Genomic DNA, 18,157 nt, shown 5'->3' on the forward strand with positions numbered 1-18,157 from the left:
ACAAATAACTATGTATGATTATTACAAAACAAATCTTCCTTGCATGACTTACAAAGAAAATGTAAGCGAATCTTTCAGTCATCCACTCTTTTCAAAACTTAACTTTATAATTGATACTGTGTTGGGCTTTTCAACGCAATACATAACACAAAGAAATATCACAATCTTAGAAAGTAGTATTGTAAGTTATTTAAAAAAATATATATATTATGAAAAATTAATATGCTCTCAACATGTTCCCAAAAATGTACAAGTTGGTCAATATATCACACTGAACAATAAGTAATTAAAAACATCAATTAAATAAATTAAATGCAGAATTTAGTAAGAATTATAAAACAAAAGAAAAGACACAACCATTCCACGCTCAGGTTACTATTTACATGGTCAACGACTCAGAATATCAGTACTTACAAAGAATGACTTCACTTTTACACAAGAACAAATACATATTTACAACAGCTGATATTTATTCATATATATTGAAAGTAACAATGCTAAGACTCTTTCTATGCATTCCTCTTCCATTCCCTAATAATCCTTCAGTAACTCTTCAAAACCCTCAAGGTTTATTTGCATCTTTATAATACACGAAAGTGACACACTTCAAATTTATTTGTAGTAGTAGTAGTAGAAGCGAGCAATGTAATCTTTATACACCGGGTAGGGATTTGAACGAAATCGTAGACTCTCACGTTGGGGGCCCTGGTGACTCCTTCCCTCCCTAATTATCAGAGTGTAATGATTGATATGCAGTTGGAAAGCTGATGGTACACTGCTTCCAACGAGATAACCTTGATCAATTCCCACCTTATTCTTTGAAGAAGAAGGAAAAAATATCCTAAAAATATATGAAAAAACAGAACTTAAGGGACACTAGCAACCCTTACAGTCACTCTACCCTGACAAAATGAAGTTAATGTGTAGGCAATTCACTTATGACAATATATATATATATATATATATATATATATATAAAAAGTAGTAACCATTGTTGCAATACAAAGCGAGATTTAAAAAAAAAGAAAAGCATAATGAATTCGTTTTATATTGGAAATATTCTTTAAAAAACTTATGCGTAGAACAATTTATTGAATTTATTAAATTTGAAATTCGCTCCGCCTCTTCCCCCCCCCCCCCCCCATAGTACCACGTTATATGCACTGCATTTTTTTTTTTTTTTTTCATTATTGTCTGTAGAAAATACAGAAACAAGAATTATGCTTCTACAAACCAATTCAGTGGAAAGACATCATGTCTGACATGGTACCGTCCAAGAAATAAAAATAATTTACGTAAAAAAAAAAAACTGAGATCCATTGCTGGATTAAGATCTTCCAAATACTTTATGGATCATTTGTTTCCACGATATTATTTCCAATTTGTTCCAGATATTCGCAGTGCTACCTAATTTCGTCACATCACCTTGTATTAGGATATTGTGTAGGTCCCTACTTGTTACTTGTGGTATCCGGAAAAAAATTGCTTTATCTATCTTGTATGGTTGTGGTTTTCTAAGGCAGTTCTCTCTCTCTCTCTCTCTCTCTGTCTTTCTCTCTCTCTCTCTCTCTCTCTCTCTCTCTCTCTCTCTCTCTCTACCTATATATATATATATATATATATATATATATATATATATATATATATATATATATGCAGAACCGGTTCTTAAAAATTAGAATAACAGCATCGCATTAAGTTTTATTTCAATATTTAACAGCAGAGCTAGACTGAAAGCTTCGCTTTTCATATATTCATATAAAATACTTATATATATGTATTATTAACCATGCAGTAAATATTAACTACTTCATATATATGTAATCACCTATATTACAATAAAACACTTAGTGATTAAAGCAACAACATCGATAAAAGTACATATTGCAATGAGAATTTTTATATATACTAGCGATGTAAACATGCAACAAATTGATGGGAATAAAGTTTAAAAGATACACTAAGATATACTACGTACTGCACTCGAGAAAATACAACTTAAAATCACCTAAAATACTACAAAACAAAACACTTGTTAAATACCACATGCAAAAGCAGAATTTTCTTGCCCAAACAATACAAATATGTTGCTACCCAAAATCACCAAAGTATTCAAGCGTACCAACCAAAAAGAAAGAAAATTACCCATACATACACACACAACACAAAAGTTTACAACCTAACTACAGATGCTTCCCAAGGTTAGGTGTGCTACTAGTTGTCTCCAGGCGTACTTACCTGATTGCCACCCTGTTTATGGCAAGGCCAAAGTCCGACTGGCTTGTGAAGGTCCTCTGGCTTACATGCAGAGTCAACACATTGGCCCGACCAATCATTTCGGATCTAAGTATGACATGAAAGCAAAACACAAGGCTACAACATATGACGACAAAGAGAAGGAGCTTCTACCAGGACACAAAATTTCCAAATTGCTGTGTTGCGTAATGGGTGCTCTTTCCTCTAAGTTTCCACTTACAAAACTAACGTACTTTTTTCTCACGTAATTTCCGCAATTTTTAAATCTATTTTGGCTATTGGAAAATCTGGACGCGTAAAATATGCAGGTTTTTAAATCAATGTCTTGATATGAGTTTTATTCTAGATCCGGTAATTTGGAATGCAGTATTTTTTTCACTATTTTATTATAATTTTATTAACATAGGAATGATCTTGAATTATCAGTTTATGATGATTATAACCAATGCAAGGTAGAATCATAGACGTAGATTTATCTATTAGCAAATAGACTTTAATTAATAGAAACATTCCACGAATAAGCGATAGTTGATCGATGTATCCTTGATGCATCCTTTTGTATTGTAGAAACTGCATGACAACTAGGATTAGCATCTAAGATTTCCTTGTGAGGCAGATGGTGGACTTACTGGTAAATGAACAACATCGTGGAATGAAGTAATTGATCTTGGCGGAACTACTGTCTATTCTATAGTAAGGTTGCCACCTGTCCCGAGTTAGGTGGCGTGATTTTCAGCGTCCCTAATTATGCCTAAGAGGGACACATTAAGGGCGCTAAATTACCCAAAACAATTACAAAATATGCGAAACAAATTCTTAGTAATATCTGTAAACTTCGAACCAAGATTTGTACCTGTATGTATCGAGATATCGATCGTTCTATAGCTAAATTCTTTTTGTGTTGAAAGCAGTGAAATTACAGCCAATGGTGTTATTCGTTGACCAGTTGAATGATTCATAACTTCTGTTCAACTAATCGCCAATATGTTGACGCTATAAATTTTCTGCTCTGTGTATTTTTTGAGTTAAATTTTGATTGTCATTTTTATTTATGAATTTCTTCCTATTATTCTTAATAGAATGTTACAATGTGCGAATTAAGGTGCAAGCAACCGGCGATCTGTACATGCATGATAAGTGTCCAGCTTTAAAGTGGCAAAACTATTCTATGGACAGTGGTCAACCTGCAAATAAGTTGCTACTGATATGCTTTTATGCACAGATTATATATATGCATATATGCTCGTATATTATATGTAAAGGATATTAATGAACTCCGTGATTAATTTTGGAGATAATTCCTTATATCAAATGAAACAAAAAAGTTCTAATAAAAACGGATCGAAAAACGCATCCTTTGGGATTCATAAACCACCGAAAATGCGACACACTACGTTTTAAAACGATCTGGCTCGAAAATAATGGGATATCGAGCGAGCGGTTCAAAGGAATTACACGTGAACTAGTACGCGCTCTATCTAAATATTTATGTTTCTCAATCCACCGGTACTAGTACAACGACTTGTATAGTGGAAGTTCGACGGATATAATTTTAAGCCGGTTATACATCATCAAATATTCCATCAAATATTGTATCAAATGTTTCAAGTGGAATTTGAACGTGTACAATACCAAGTTATATGCAACTTTTGGGTTGGTTATAACATTTTATACAACTGTTCTAATATAAAACATGTTCTATTCCTATCCAACATTGCATAAAAGAAAACAAACGAAAATCATTGTGCGGTGGCGCTAAACGTGGACATGGGAAGCAATTGAAATGCTTATTGATGCCTACAAGCAGCATCTTGTTTTGTATAACCGTAAACTTAAAGAATATTACAATAAATACAAACACAAAAAAATATGCCTTGGGAAAAAAATATGCCTCAAGTTAGGCTGACTAGGCCAGAAACTATAGTTTGGTCAGCGTTCATATTTCACTTGCACGGTTCATATTTCCAATTGCTCGTTTCTTTTAAGATTTACGATTTAAACAGCTTACTTTTAACCCGAGAAAGTCTAGGGGATGCCTCAGAGGCATCCTGGTCCACTTTTAATGCAATTATTCTTAATAGATGTTTTGTCGCGTGTCTTCCGCTCTAGAATTTTCCTCTCTCTTTGGAGTGCCACCTGATTGAGTTGTTCATACGTTTTCTTATTTTACTTCAGAAAAAATAGGGTTATTTTTTATATTGACGTAAAGGTCCAAGGGGTGCCTCGGGGGCACCCTGGTTAATTTTTAATGCTATTATTCTTAATAGATATTTCGTCCCGTGTCCTGCGCTCTAGAATTCTTCTATCTCTTTGAAATACACCCTCTGATTGCGTTTCCTAAGCATTTTTTTTTAATTTACCTCAGAAAAAATAGGGTTAATTTTTATACTAACGTAAAGGCCTAAGGGGTACCTCTGAGGCTCCTATTGAAGTATGTACTTTTCTAATTATTTGATACTGTTTGATATGACAAATGATTTCATAGCAAAGTAGTGACTAGCCTTTCCTATTAATGACGGAAAATACAAATGGTCGCGGTGGGTTCAGGTAGCTTGCATATGCAGCAGGGAGCCTCAGAGGCACCCCCTGGGCCTCTTAAGGGTAAAATTAGCATGGGCTTTCTCGGGTTAAATAATTGCCTCAAGCGAGTACCGCGTTGCACTCTATTCCTACCAACAAATTTAACAATTGAATGAAGAAACGTAAACAAATGAGCAAAAAAAAAAAAAAAAAGAAAAAGTTTTGTATTCGATCGTTCATAGTGCGTGCAAAAGTTTTAGCTAACATTTTTGACCAAATGACTATCAAAGATAAGTTTGATACAATTTTTGAAGGAAAACTATGACCATGTATAATGGGCTTTAGGTGTTACTTAAGCATTTGTTTCGCCGGTACCGAACAACTGTAAAACACGGAAATTCAGACAGAACGCATACTAGATACTAGATCCTTGATCCACTTGCGCCAAGCCTCAGTTTTCAAGGTAGGAAGTCATAAAAAGTTATTTTTTTTTGGGTGGGGGTGGGGAGTATTTTCGTCGGTTTATAACTAACTTCGACCTATATTTATTAGAATTCAATTAATTCTTTCATTTAATATAAGGAGTCATTTCCTGATGTTATTTTCTGCAGCTTGTATACATTAGTAGTTGTATAATCTCTTAAACAATAATCCTTTCTTTTATCGCAATACATGAAGAATATACACGTATTTACGGAAGGTTAATTCATAACGGAAACAGCATGTAAAACACACGTAGCAAAAATAAAGTTCAAAATAGTTCTTTAAAAATTAGGGTGAGCAAATACTCGGTGATGCAAATTACGTGAGTGAATATGATAGCCTTTTGACGCCTTTTCTTTACCGTCAGAGTAGGCATATACATTTGTCCTTTTTTATCTGTAAGGCATTTTGTATGAATTAAATGTTACATGTAAGATCACAGAGAATAACATGATGTTCTCCAATGGAAGAAAAATACGAAATTTCTTACTTTACAGAAGCACCCATATGAACACAACAAGAAGAAAATTTTCAACGTCCAGTAATCGTTATAACAAATAATTAAAAATATTTATTTAATGGCCTAGATTCTGTGGGTGTTGACAATACAAAGGCACCAACCTGATTGCCTCCTTGCCTGTGACAAGGGTAAAGTTGAACAGGTTTATGTAAATTAGCTCGTCGTGCTGGGGAATCCAGACAAGTTTTGCCACCTAGACCCAAGTTACGGACCTACATTTGTAGTAAAGAAGTCATTAAAGTAAATACGGAAATAATAAATATCTGAAAATCCATAACTTTTTTATTTCCTTTTGCTTTAATTGACTAATTAATAATATTAAAAGTCAGTTGACAAACTATTAAAAACGGTATTTGCAAACTTAAAGAATTAAAAATTATACTTTATTACAATTTTCTGTTAAGAAAATTTGACAACTGTATACTTAATAATTCAAGTACAGTTGATTCATTTAATTATATTAAATTAGATCAGTAACGATTTGTTTTATATCATATTTTAATTTAGTTTTAAATTTGAAGGACGAGTTAAAAATATAAATGAGAAGAATATTTTAGATGTAGCCTACGTTAATCAAGACTTTGGAAATACAGTTCAAATACTGTTTATTCCAAGGATAGTAAAAATGCAAAGGGGAATAACTTTGCTAAACATTCTAGATAATGTAAGAAAAACTGCACATAGACCAACAGTATAGAAGAGCTTAGAGATTACTCACGTACAATGAGAATTTCGTGACGATTTTGTATGCTTTCGAAGAACAAAAAAGCAATTTCTTAGAATTATGTATAGTTACGTCTTGATTAATCGTGTCTTTTGTTTTATATGCTTATTCCACAATCAGTGGCGGCTTTAGTGGTAGGCCGGGTAGTCACGGGCCTACCCAAAATATTTTATAAATATATAAACGCTAAAAGATACAATAAAGAGTAAATATATTTTCCACTATTTATATTAATGGTAGATAATTATTTAACAAATATCATCGACCACTACTGTAAAAGTAAATTCCTACTGTCAGTAATCAATCAAATTGTATCCATAAGCGAGGGAGCGGGCCTACCCAAAATTAAAGTCCTAAAGCCGCCTCTGTCCACAATAACAGTTTGGACACTGTGTTAATTTTAGACACATGAAAAATAAGTCGTTTAAATGTAAGGAAGGTATGTTGTGATCAGAACAGAAAGAAAACAAATGTAAATAATATTTAATTTTACAAAATACCGGCAGAAATAGTGTTTCATCGATATTTAATATTACAGAAGTGTTTCTAGAAAAGTTAAACATAAACCATTAAGCAAATACCGTTAAACGGACGTCAGTATTTAAAAAATACAGTAATTAAACATAATTTATTACAAAATTTTAAAACTAATTGTTTTCTGAATTTCCTTTAATTTGTATACTTCTGTACTTCTGATCATAATATTTTAACCTACTGAGTTTTCAAAGTGTACTACACAAAGAATAAGTCAAAGTTCTCAAAAAATTCGTTTTCCCTCCTGACTTTCTCACGTTTTTCTATTGTTTGAGACGGCCGAATTTATCCAGAAGCCTAGCATATTGAAAAAAAACTATATTTAGAAAGATTTGGAAATATTATTTTTTTAAAAAAAGGTGAAGTTGCTAAAAATTTATCAAAATATTAACTATTTCCTGTACTACAAACATATTTATGAAAACAGCAATTTAATAAAAGTTTTTATGAACAGAATCAACAATAAAAACGGGAAATATTGGAAATGTATTCCGTGTACATTTTTCAAAATAGACTTTCTTAAAATCTTATTTAAATGAATGTGATATTAAAACCAGAGTTGCCAAGCAAATGTTTTATTAACAAAATAAACCATATATAGAGTAGAAAGGAAGGGAAGATCATACCCTCATGGGAAGTAACAGATCCAGTATATGAAGTTTGAGCACTCAGGATATAGTGTGAAAGAAATAATACCAAAAATTGTTTTCTTGACTCTTACACTGACTCCACACGAAAAAATGCTAATGAATCAGTCAAAGAATTGAAGTAATAGAACACCTTAATAAGGTAGAAATTATAAATTTATACTTGGGTCTTTCACTTTTTTCTCATCATAGGTAAATACTGTTTGCCCAATTTCAAATTTAGTGGTCTCATCTTATAGCACTTAAAAACCGTCTATATGATATTTTTTTTAAATAGGAAATATCCCATCCTACAATGATAGTTCAATAAAATCATTGTCAATATATTACTCACAAAACGATGCATTACAAATTCTGGTACATTTCTCTGTTCATATACGGAACGAGAAACTGACTACGAGAAAGACTTTGGACGTCCTTTTTTCAAGTTTTTTTATTATTATTATTATTATTATTATTATTATTATTATTATTATTATTATTATTATTATTATTATTATTATTATTATATTAATGATATTAGAGTTCGAAGTTAAATACAATTGTACAGCTAAAATTAATGAAAATAAATATTAATAAATTCTACTGAACTAAGAGATTTGGAATCAGAAGTAACAGAAGCAAGTTCCAATAAATGAAAGTAACTCAAATTATTTCCAAATTTACGATATTATCGCGAATTTGAAAACTCAAGTCTTGAATATAAAATATCCTTCAGGTCATCTATTATAAACTATAGTAGGAAACAATTATTAATTACATATAACTAACATCATAACATTATACCCAACAAAAACTTATAAACTTTCTTTTCTTTTTATCATATAGGGTGTCCGAGACGAAGGGCCTTAATTTGAAATGACTGTAATACAACATGTATTCCATAAGAAAGAAGTCATGCAGCAATGGATACAAAAAGTTCTGAAGTTTTGTTTGTGCAATCCCACTATTTGTACATGAGCCCCACGAGTGGCACGGAGGATGTCTAACCGATACTCGATTTTTTTTCTGGTACCCTTTAGCATCTGTGGCGTAACTGTCTCAATCCCATGGCCACCCCAGTCGCCTGACATTACTCCCCTGCATTTCTTCCTGTGGAGGTATGTTAAGGACATGCTGTACTCTAGCAAAGTGACAACTCTAGAACAGCTTCGTGAAAGAAATACAGCTGCAATTGAGACAGTTACGCTACAGATGCTAAAGGGTACTTAAAAAAAATGAGTATCGGTTAGAATCCTCCGTGCCACTCATGTACAAATAGTGGGATTACACAAACAAAACTTAAAAACTTTGTGTATCCATTGTTGTATGAATCTTCTTTATGTATGGAATGCATATTGTATTACAGACATTTCAAATTAAGGCGCTTCGTCTCGAACATCCTGTATAATCAGGTAGTCTAAAAAATATTGAGTCCTTTGGACACTACATACCATTAGTTTCCCAAATCTTGGGGTAGAAGTAGCAGCAGATTAGGCCCAATGCCATTTGACATCTGACAGTTGAAGCTAGTACATGTCCAAAAAATGTTCGAATTTTTATAATCAGACGTCGAGTATTGGCCGTAAATATGTGTGAACTTTTCACAAAACTGCGCTATATTTTACAATTTCATTTGGATAAAGGTGCAAATGTTGCGTAAGCCCGTAAAGATATTTGTGCTATTTATGGGGAAGATATGTTACGGAAAGCAACAGACGAACGATGGTTCAATCGCTTTCATTTTGAAAACTTTGACTTTCAAGATGGTTCTCGGAATGGGCGACCAATTACAAGAAAAGTGAATATATTCCCCCCCCCCCCCAAAAAAAAAGGTCAGCAAGGCGGCATGAAAGCAGTCTTCACGTCACTAAGGATTTAAATATTGATAATCAAATAGTTTAGAGAAAGCTGGCTACAAAAAGAAGCATGTTTGAGTGCCAATTGAACTCACTCAGAAACATTTACTCGATCCCTACTGATCGCAATTTCTACTGAAACTTAATAAATTCGAGCAATTTCTAAAGCGTTTACTCGCGGTTGATGAAAAGTAAATAACTTACAACAACAAAGTAAGAAAAAGTACGTGGTCAAAGTGAGGAGAGGCACTACAGTCTATAGCAAAGCCCACGCTGACGCCCAAGAAGGTTATGTTGTAAGTTTGGTGGGATTGGAAGGGCATCCTGCAGAACGATAACCTCGGAGCTGTACTCTCAACAATTAATACGGATGCACCTACCAATTCAAAAGAAATGGCCGGAACTGGTCGACAGAAAGGATGCCCTATACCACGCTGAGAACCTCCGACCTCATCGTCAACAACCCGTCAGAAATTAAGAAAATTTAGCTGGAGGGTTCTAACGCATTCATCGTATAGCCTGGACCAGGCACTCTCAGACTATCGTTTGCTCTGATTTCTGCAGAACTACCTGAATGGAGTTAAGTTAGCTTCAAAAGAGGCCCGTGAAAACCACACATCACAATTTTTTGACCAGAAATCACAGAAGTTTTATAAGACACAGTTATAGTGTTGCCGGACAATCATCGAACAAAATGGTTCAATATGTGGCTTCGTAATGTTTTAAAATGAAAATAAATGTCTTCTCACCTTTGATCTCCAATGCTCAACACTTTTTAGACAACCTGATATATTTCAAAAGTACACAAAAGCTAAACATTAATAATAATAATAATAATAATAATAATAATAATAATAATAATAATAATAATAATAATAATAATTATTATTATTATTATTATTATTATTATTATTATTATTATTATTATTATTATTATTATTATTATTATTATTATTATTATTATTATTATTATTATTATTATTATTATTATACGTTTAAATGTTCGCAAGGGTACTCAAATCAACATAAACGTTACAGAGTTAAACAACATAATTTCTGTGTTAGATAATTCCATGTAAACCATACCTATATTTTCTTATCAAAATAATTTTATTTTGATTGTTTGAAAAACAAGTAAAAAGAAACTAAGCAGCGAATAATATATCAGAAGTAAGACACAAATTCTCATTCATCTGCTCTGACTACTTCAGGAAAAAATAAATAAAACTACGTTGTCCGTGGAATTTGATCTTAAAACAATAAAGCAAGCGCATATGAAGTTATAAATCAAATATTATTGGAAAATTATTATAGTTATTTCAATAAGGCAGAATAATTAATTTATAATAAACAAAGTGTGTCTCAAAAGTCATCAATTATATTTTTTGCCGCGCCCCGACAGGTCGCAGTACGTTCTAGTGTATTGAATTAAGTGGGCGGGACCGTCAACTTTGCACCATACTCTAAATCAGTTTGCTCCGAGCATCGGTGGTGTTAGTGCACTCCTGTTTTGAGTTCACGTCATGGCGAATACTTTCGAACAACTTTGGGCGATCAAGTTCTGCACAAAACTCAACATAAATGCTGCAGAAACTCAAACTACTTAAACAAGCCTACAGGGAGGCTGCTCTTTCGTATGTGCAAGTTACGAGGTGGATGAAGTTTAAGAGGGTCGCAGGGAGGGGTGCATAATGACCCTTGCTCTGGACAGCCATCAAGAAGCCGAATTGATGAAAATGTGATTCACGTGCGTGAGTTGTTGAATGCTAACCATCGAATGAATGTTCAGCTGTTAGCTGACACTTTCAACATTCCTAAAACCGTTGTGCACCGCATCATTACGGAAGAATTAAACATGCGAAAGGTATGCGCTAAGCTGGTATCCAAATTGTTGACAGACGAGTAAAAGGCCAACCGAATGTGGATCGTGAGTGAACTAAAGGAACGTATGGAAATTGAACTGGATAGCTTGAACAACGTTATTACGAGTGATGAAACGTGGACATTTAAATGCGACCCACAAACGAAGCACCAGAGCGCCAAATGGCACACCCCGGTGTCTCCGAAACAAAAAAGGCGAGGATGAGCAAATCCAAATTGAAGACAATGTTGATTGTCTTTTCCGATGCTACGAGTGTGGTTCACAAAGAGTTTATACTGTTACAGCTGCCTACTCGTGGGTGTTCTAGAAAGATTGCGGAAAAGAGTCATCCGCATGCGAAACGACATTGCTGCTACCTGGCTGTTGCATCACAACAATACGCCTAGCCACATATCTCCGTGGGTTCCGTGGCGTCCCTGATTTCATGGCGAAGCATAACGTAGCAACGCTACCGCAGCCATCCTACAGTTCCGACTCTCCGGCCGACTTCTTTTTGTTACCTAAGATCAAGAAAGTACTCAAAGGACGCCATTTTGACAGCATTGAGGCTATCCAAGTGGCTGTGACGACAGCTTTAAAAGGAAATTCCCGTCGAGACCTTCGAAGAAGCGTACCGAGCATGGGAGACTCGTCGAAAAAATGTGTAGATTCGTATGAACAGTAATTTGAAAGAATATTAATACAGATGTTGTTAATAAATCCTTTTTTAAATATATTTAATGACTTTTAGGACACATCCTGTAGCTCGTATTCTACTATTTTGAAATGCTCTTTCAAACTCTGTTTAATAAAAATAATGATATTATATGTTTAAAATATTCCACACTAAAATAACATACGAAGCTTAATTTCTTGGATTTCTTTCCTCCATGTTTTTGGCCTTTACTTGGAACACCATTCACAAAGACGAAAACTAACATAAAATGGAAAATATGAACAAAAATATTGAACATCACAACCAAATCAAAATTAAAATTAGAATGAAATGCAAGTACTCTGCTTTCTTGTCATAATTGCGGAGTTGGTTGATATGATATCGTGGACGTCAGGTCCAAGCCTATTTATCCACATTACATAAAGGTCACTGGCTGACATATCCTTCTCATAAAAAAGGGTTCCAAATTAAAAACAAGGATCAAAAACAAAGTTCTAAAAAATGTAAACTCAATATAAGTAATACAATAATACAGGGTTAACATAAATGATTTATTCGTTTTGAAAAGGCTATATTTTAAAAAGTATTAAACGTACACACATGAAAAATATATGAAAACAACCACAAACTCATCAAGTTTGTACTACAAGGCAGCACGAGTCCATTATCTTTTCGATCGGCTGTGGCAATACAAGGGTAGTACCTGCCGAAAATGGAGGAAAAGTGAGGAAAAAAGTTTTTGTATGCTTGAATTTGCAAAATGTTCATCTGTTATAGCTATGCAACGCGCCTTCAGAAGAGAATATGGAAAAGAACTGCCATGTAAACAAAGCATTTTGCGGTTGTATCGGCAATTCAAAGACACTGACTGGTTGCTTGTGTAAAGGGAAAAGCACTGGTCGATCAAAAGTACCCAAAAAAACAGTGGAGAGTGTGAGAGAGAGTTTCCTGTGTTAAGGACCTTGTTTACGTACCCCTACTACCGCAATCCTTAGTCGAACTCAAAGAACGAATTAGTGCTGCAGTGCAGACAATTGACAGGGCTATGCTACAAAATGTATGGAATGAGCTCGAATATCATTTGGATGTGTGTCGTGTCACCAAATGGACACAATTGAACATTTGTAGACGCTGTATAAAGTTAGTGAGTTTGTGGTTCTTTTCATATATGTTTGATGAGTGTAGGTGTAATACTTTGGAAAATACAGCCTTTTCAAAATGAAGAATCATTTATGCAAATTCTGTACAATGACGTCTATTACAAACGCTAAAAGAATAAAGAAAGACAACATTAATAAGAAAAGTTACAGTTAATATCCATATTTTGCATATCTTTATCTCTTACTGTGTCCTTTATTTTAATCAATAAGGACCAAAGTAAAATCCAAATGTTTGGAGGAAAAAGCGAGGTTTAGGAATAATTTAGTAGAGATATTCTTAACTGCTTTTGTTCACTACTTTTGTAAGAAAACTGAACTTAAAATGAATATAGGCAATTCATGTGCGCATCTTAAATGACGCACTATGATTTACTAATTTAATACATAATTACTTCATTAATGAGGATAATAAAAAATTCCCAGCAAAAGTAACTTACCTCGCCTGAAGCTACAGCCTCTCCTGGTATAAATAATTCCGGATACACATTATCCAGGTACCATTTAAAAGACTTGCACCCTAAGTTCCTTCGAAGTTCTTTTCTTGAGCTTACATCTCCGTAATCACCCTAAGTGGAGAAGAATCAAAAAACAGAAAATAAGTTTCAATTAGACAATACATTAACATGCTCAGGAATTCTCACGATCATTTTACTTAGAGGTAATTGTAATTCCTGGAAACACCTTGCACTTCTTAACTTTCGAAGAATAATACAAACATCAGGAACAATAAAAAAAAATCATGCGTTCCTTTTATCTTGATAACACTTTTATTATTCTTTTTCCTGTTTTTAACCTCGTGATCAAGGCTTCAGGGAAGAGGCAAAAGCTTGGAAGTACAAGGTACTTTTAGGCCAGCTATATACGCAGATAAGTCCTAGGAAATATCTTAAGATTTATCTGAGGAAAAATGTTACGACATATCTCGTAGGAAATCCTATCCTTTTGTGCCATACACGTAACTACTACATTGCACATACTACATACTGATACTAGGCACTATATTGTTAAATTGCACACCTTTAAAAAGCATAAAAATCAGAAGATAAATTAGCAAAACATAATTCATCAGTCCCTGCACCACACTTCATTTTGTCGAGTATTTTTGCTCTTTCACTTACACACGGCTGGCGGGGAGAAAACAAATTTGTTTTCACTTTCTGTCACCTGATGTTGCTTAAATCGAAATCTTACGATTTATTTTTTTATTTTTTATTTATTTATTTATATATATTTTTTTTTTTTTTCGAAATAAAGCGTGCTCTAAACAAGAGAAATCTCATAGGATCGTTCAGAACATAGGAAATGACAAGCAATCTGATGCCATACACGTTAAGATTTTGACTCTAGGAAAAATCGTAAGAGATTTCCTATGATCTATCCTATAGTGTATAGCAGACCTTAGAATGCACAACGATTGTAAGTTTTGATTACGTTGAATTGAGGAAATACAATCTCTTGTTGCTCTAATGATGAATGTTGGATACCTAACTTATGTAGTTCAGGAATTAGGTTACTGGAAAGGTGAGTATTTAGATCACAAGCTGCTACGATATGCAGAAACTTCACAATATTGTCACTAGAAATTCTTATGAAGGGAGGGTTGATTGGTTAAAAGGGAAGAGTTTCTTGTCAGCACCGAGGCTATAGGAGGTGTTAACCTACAGATTAAGATGGAATCCGATCCATCGTAATGAATTCAAATTTTTTAAGACTCTCCCTCTGGGAATCAAACTCAGGACCACCTGGACCAAATGCTCGTAAGTTAGCCACTAGATCAGTAGGGAAGGCTCAGAAGAGGTAAGGCTTCGACTAGAAGAAAGCTACTTATTTCAGTATTATATAACTATTAATTTCCATCTAAACTACAAGGATTATACCATATTTTCCTAGTTTGTGCTCCTCACTTGGTAGGTTCGGTCGTGAGGTCTTCTATTTTAGATTCTAATGCAGGTCGAAAAGTGATTTTTCTTTTAAATGTTATTTTCTCATACCAAGGCCAGTAGTGTGAAAAATTGTGTTGTAATGTACGTATATATACGTATATGCTTTATATATATACTTTTTTTTATTTAATGAAACAGTAAATTTATTCCCAAATTATTATTACAGATAACTACACATAATATGTGGAAATGTTGTTAAATCATTGAATACAGACAAGCTTTGGCAAAATCCTCGCTTTGATGTGGATATTATTGAAAAAAATTTATTTTAGTTCAAACATCCTATGGATTCTTCTTGAGAGAATTGCCCATTTTGTAACCAACAGATTTATGGAAGGCAATAATCTTATCAAGTATAACAACTGTTTAATTACATGTCACTTTAGCTGTGTCGAATCTCATTCTAAAATGGATAGTCGTTATTTTCAATGATCTCAATTTTTATATGACTTGCATTAAAAGAGATGAAGTTTCTGCATCTAATAGAACAGAAGATAGAAATGTTATATCTTTGAACAAGGGAAACAATGGTAATGCTCTAAGTAGGTTATGTTTTGAAAAAAAAAAATGTTAGTAGTTAATTGAATTATTTGAAAAGTGTTCTTTCATATGAACTTGAAATTTTGAAAGAAGAAATTGCTCAATTAAAGTCTCAGAATAAACAACTTAAGAATCTACTTATGAAAAAATAATGTAAAGGTTTAAAGCAGGATCCATTAGTTCATTCTGATAAGAATTTGGATATTATACATGTGAATGATTCTGAACAATTTCCTGAACTGAGCCTTAAGAAAAATGTTCGTCTTAATGGAAACAGTCACGAAAGTATTGTGCATGACAATAATAAAGAGCAATAGGTTTAAGTTATTTCAAGAAACAAAAAGAGAATAGGAAATCAAAAATTAGGAGAGGCAAGTAACAAAAGAAATACTACCGTTAGTTCAAATTCACATTAACTAACTAACTAACTAACTGTATGGCCTATGGAGATCGGAGGTTCAATGCCACGTTCACAAAAGCTCTCCACTGACTTCTATCCTTAGCCAACTGGATCCAGTTTCTACTATGTGCTCCTATTTCTGCGAGATCCATCTTAATATTATCCTCCCATCTGCGCGTAGGTCTCCCTAATGGTCGTTTTCCGATTGGCTTCCCAGTTAGAACTTTGAAAGTGTTCCTACTTTCTTCCATTCTGGTTACATGACCTGCCCATCTAAGCCTCCTAGATTTGATAACCCTAACAATGTTTTGTAAACTACATAAATTGTGTAGTTCCTCGTTATAAAGTTTCCGTCATTCGCCATTTCCGCTCCTCTTCGGTCCGAATATTCGTCTTAGGATCTTATTTTCAAATATTTTCAGCCTGCGTTATTCCCTCAGAGTAAGCGACCATGTTTCGCAACCATACAGCACAACAGGCATGATTATCATTTTATATGCTTTAAGCTTCAAATTCCTCGAGAGAATCTGCGATGACAAAAGGTTTTGAACTGAATAATAACACGAATTTCCTGCTTTTAGTCGACGTTTAATTTCTTCGTGAATATAGCTTTGGTCTGTTAATATTGATCCTAGGTATTTGAAAGTATCCACTTTATCGAAAGTATCGTTTGACATTTTAACGCATCCATTTGCACTATTAAGATCTTGACGGAATTCACATTAAAGACAATAGCTAATGTAAATTGGTTTCAGGTTATGGAATGCAGAAGATTAACTTAGCAGCGAGAAGTAGAAAAACAGCAATTTTGAATCAAGATTTGATCCCACATGAGATTAAAAACTAAATATGAAATTGATGCGTCTTTTCATGTTTAAGTATTCGATACAGATCTTGGAATTATAAATAACACTTAGATTTGTCCTAATGGTATACTAATTGGTCATTTCTATAGGAGAATTTTGTCAACTAACGCTGAAAACCAGGATAATAATGATAATAAAAATAACTAGTTTATAATGGAGTTGCATATTTGGTATCAACATCTTCAAGGCTTGAGAACCAAAGTAGTATATTTTATACTGCTGTGGCTGCTTTTTCATTTAATGTTAGCTGTAACAGAATTTTGGTTTAGTGATAGTGAACACTCATCTGACTAGTTTTCTGAAGTATCTAAATGCTTTCTATCTGATAGATATTATTTCTCTAAGCAGCGTAGTCGTGGAGGTGGTGTTTCACTTGCTGTTAAAACAAATGGAAATTGTCAACGGAGATTTGATTTAGAGATTGAGACTGAAAGTGTAAGGATTGAAATGGATATAGTCAAAGGAAATAATTTATTGATTGCATGTTCTTATCTTCATCCAACATACTCTGTTATAAGCTTCATCTATTACTGGAATGTTATTACTTCCAAGTGAATTGTTTGAACTACGACATAATGATTATTGACGACATATCTAAAGTTGGCTGAATTAATAGAAATGTTTATGTTGATATAAATAATTATTCCGAAGCTGAAGTCCAAAGCTAAAATTTTATTCAATTTTTTGGATGATGTGAACTTAAATGTAGATTGTACGGTCTCAAATCTTGATCTAATCTCACACAACACATATGTTAAAGCTAGTAAAAACGTTCTACTCATGGTCCCTCCTGATCAATATCATGATCCCATCACTATCTCTGTTAAATGTCCATTTAGAGTACAAGAGATTTTAAGAGATCAACGTTTGTTATATCATAAAGGTGACTATCTTTTTTTGTATAGAGAAATTCAAGGGGTGGCAGAGACTAATACTTTCTTAAATAAATATATTAATCCGGTTGCATAAAAGATTAACGATACCATAGTTGATGCGATTAATAACAATGTTACAATACGAATTAAAATAAATTCTAATTTATCAAAAAAGGTATTTTCCTACTCTAATTAACTTACTTAATACGAAAATTGTTGCTCGTAAGTATAAAAGAACTCAATTGGTACACGATTATGATGTTTTTTCTAGATGTAGTGCTATTTGAAAAAAAAACGTAACTTTATGTTGGGCT

General features: G+C 33.4%; 1 protein-coding gene across 10 annotated transcripts in view; it reads right to left on the bottom strand.

Moving 5' to 3' along the window:
- Pgant9 (polypeptide N-acetylgalactosaminyltransferase 9) overlaps positions 1-18,157 on the bottom strand; it is a 925,839-nt gene that overhangs the window by 24,358 nt on the left and 883,324 nt on the right. For 9 of the 10 annotated variants that reach the window (XM_081741029.1, XM_081741019.1, XM_081741020.1 and 6 more), the window contains 2 exons: positions 13,657-13,785; positions 5,881-5,991 (listed from right to left, as the gene is read on the bottom strand). In XM_081741029.1, the coding sequence (XP_081597155.1) occupies positions 5,881-5,991; positions 13,657-13,785 (240 nt within the window). Of the gene's footprint in view, positions 1-2,238; positions 2,344-5,880; positions 5,992-13,656; positions 13,786-18,157 lie in introns of all 10 variants that reach the window. The other variant, XM_081741028.1, reaches the window with a different exon arrangement.

The sequence above is a fragment of the Thermobia domestica genome, chromosome 15 (assembly GCF_964235325.1).
Source record: "Thermobia domestica chromosome 15, izTheDome1.hap1.1, whole genome shotgun sequence".
NCBI classification, from domain to species: domain Eukaryota; kingdom Metazoa; phylum Arthropoda; class Insecta; order Zygentoma; family Lepismatidae; genus Thermobia; species Thermobia domestica.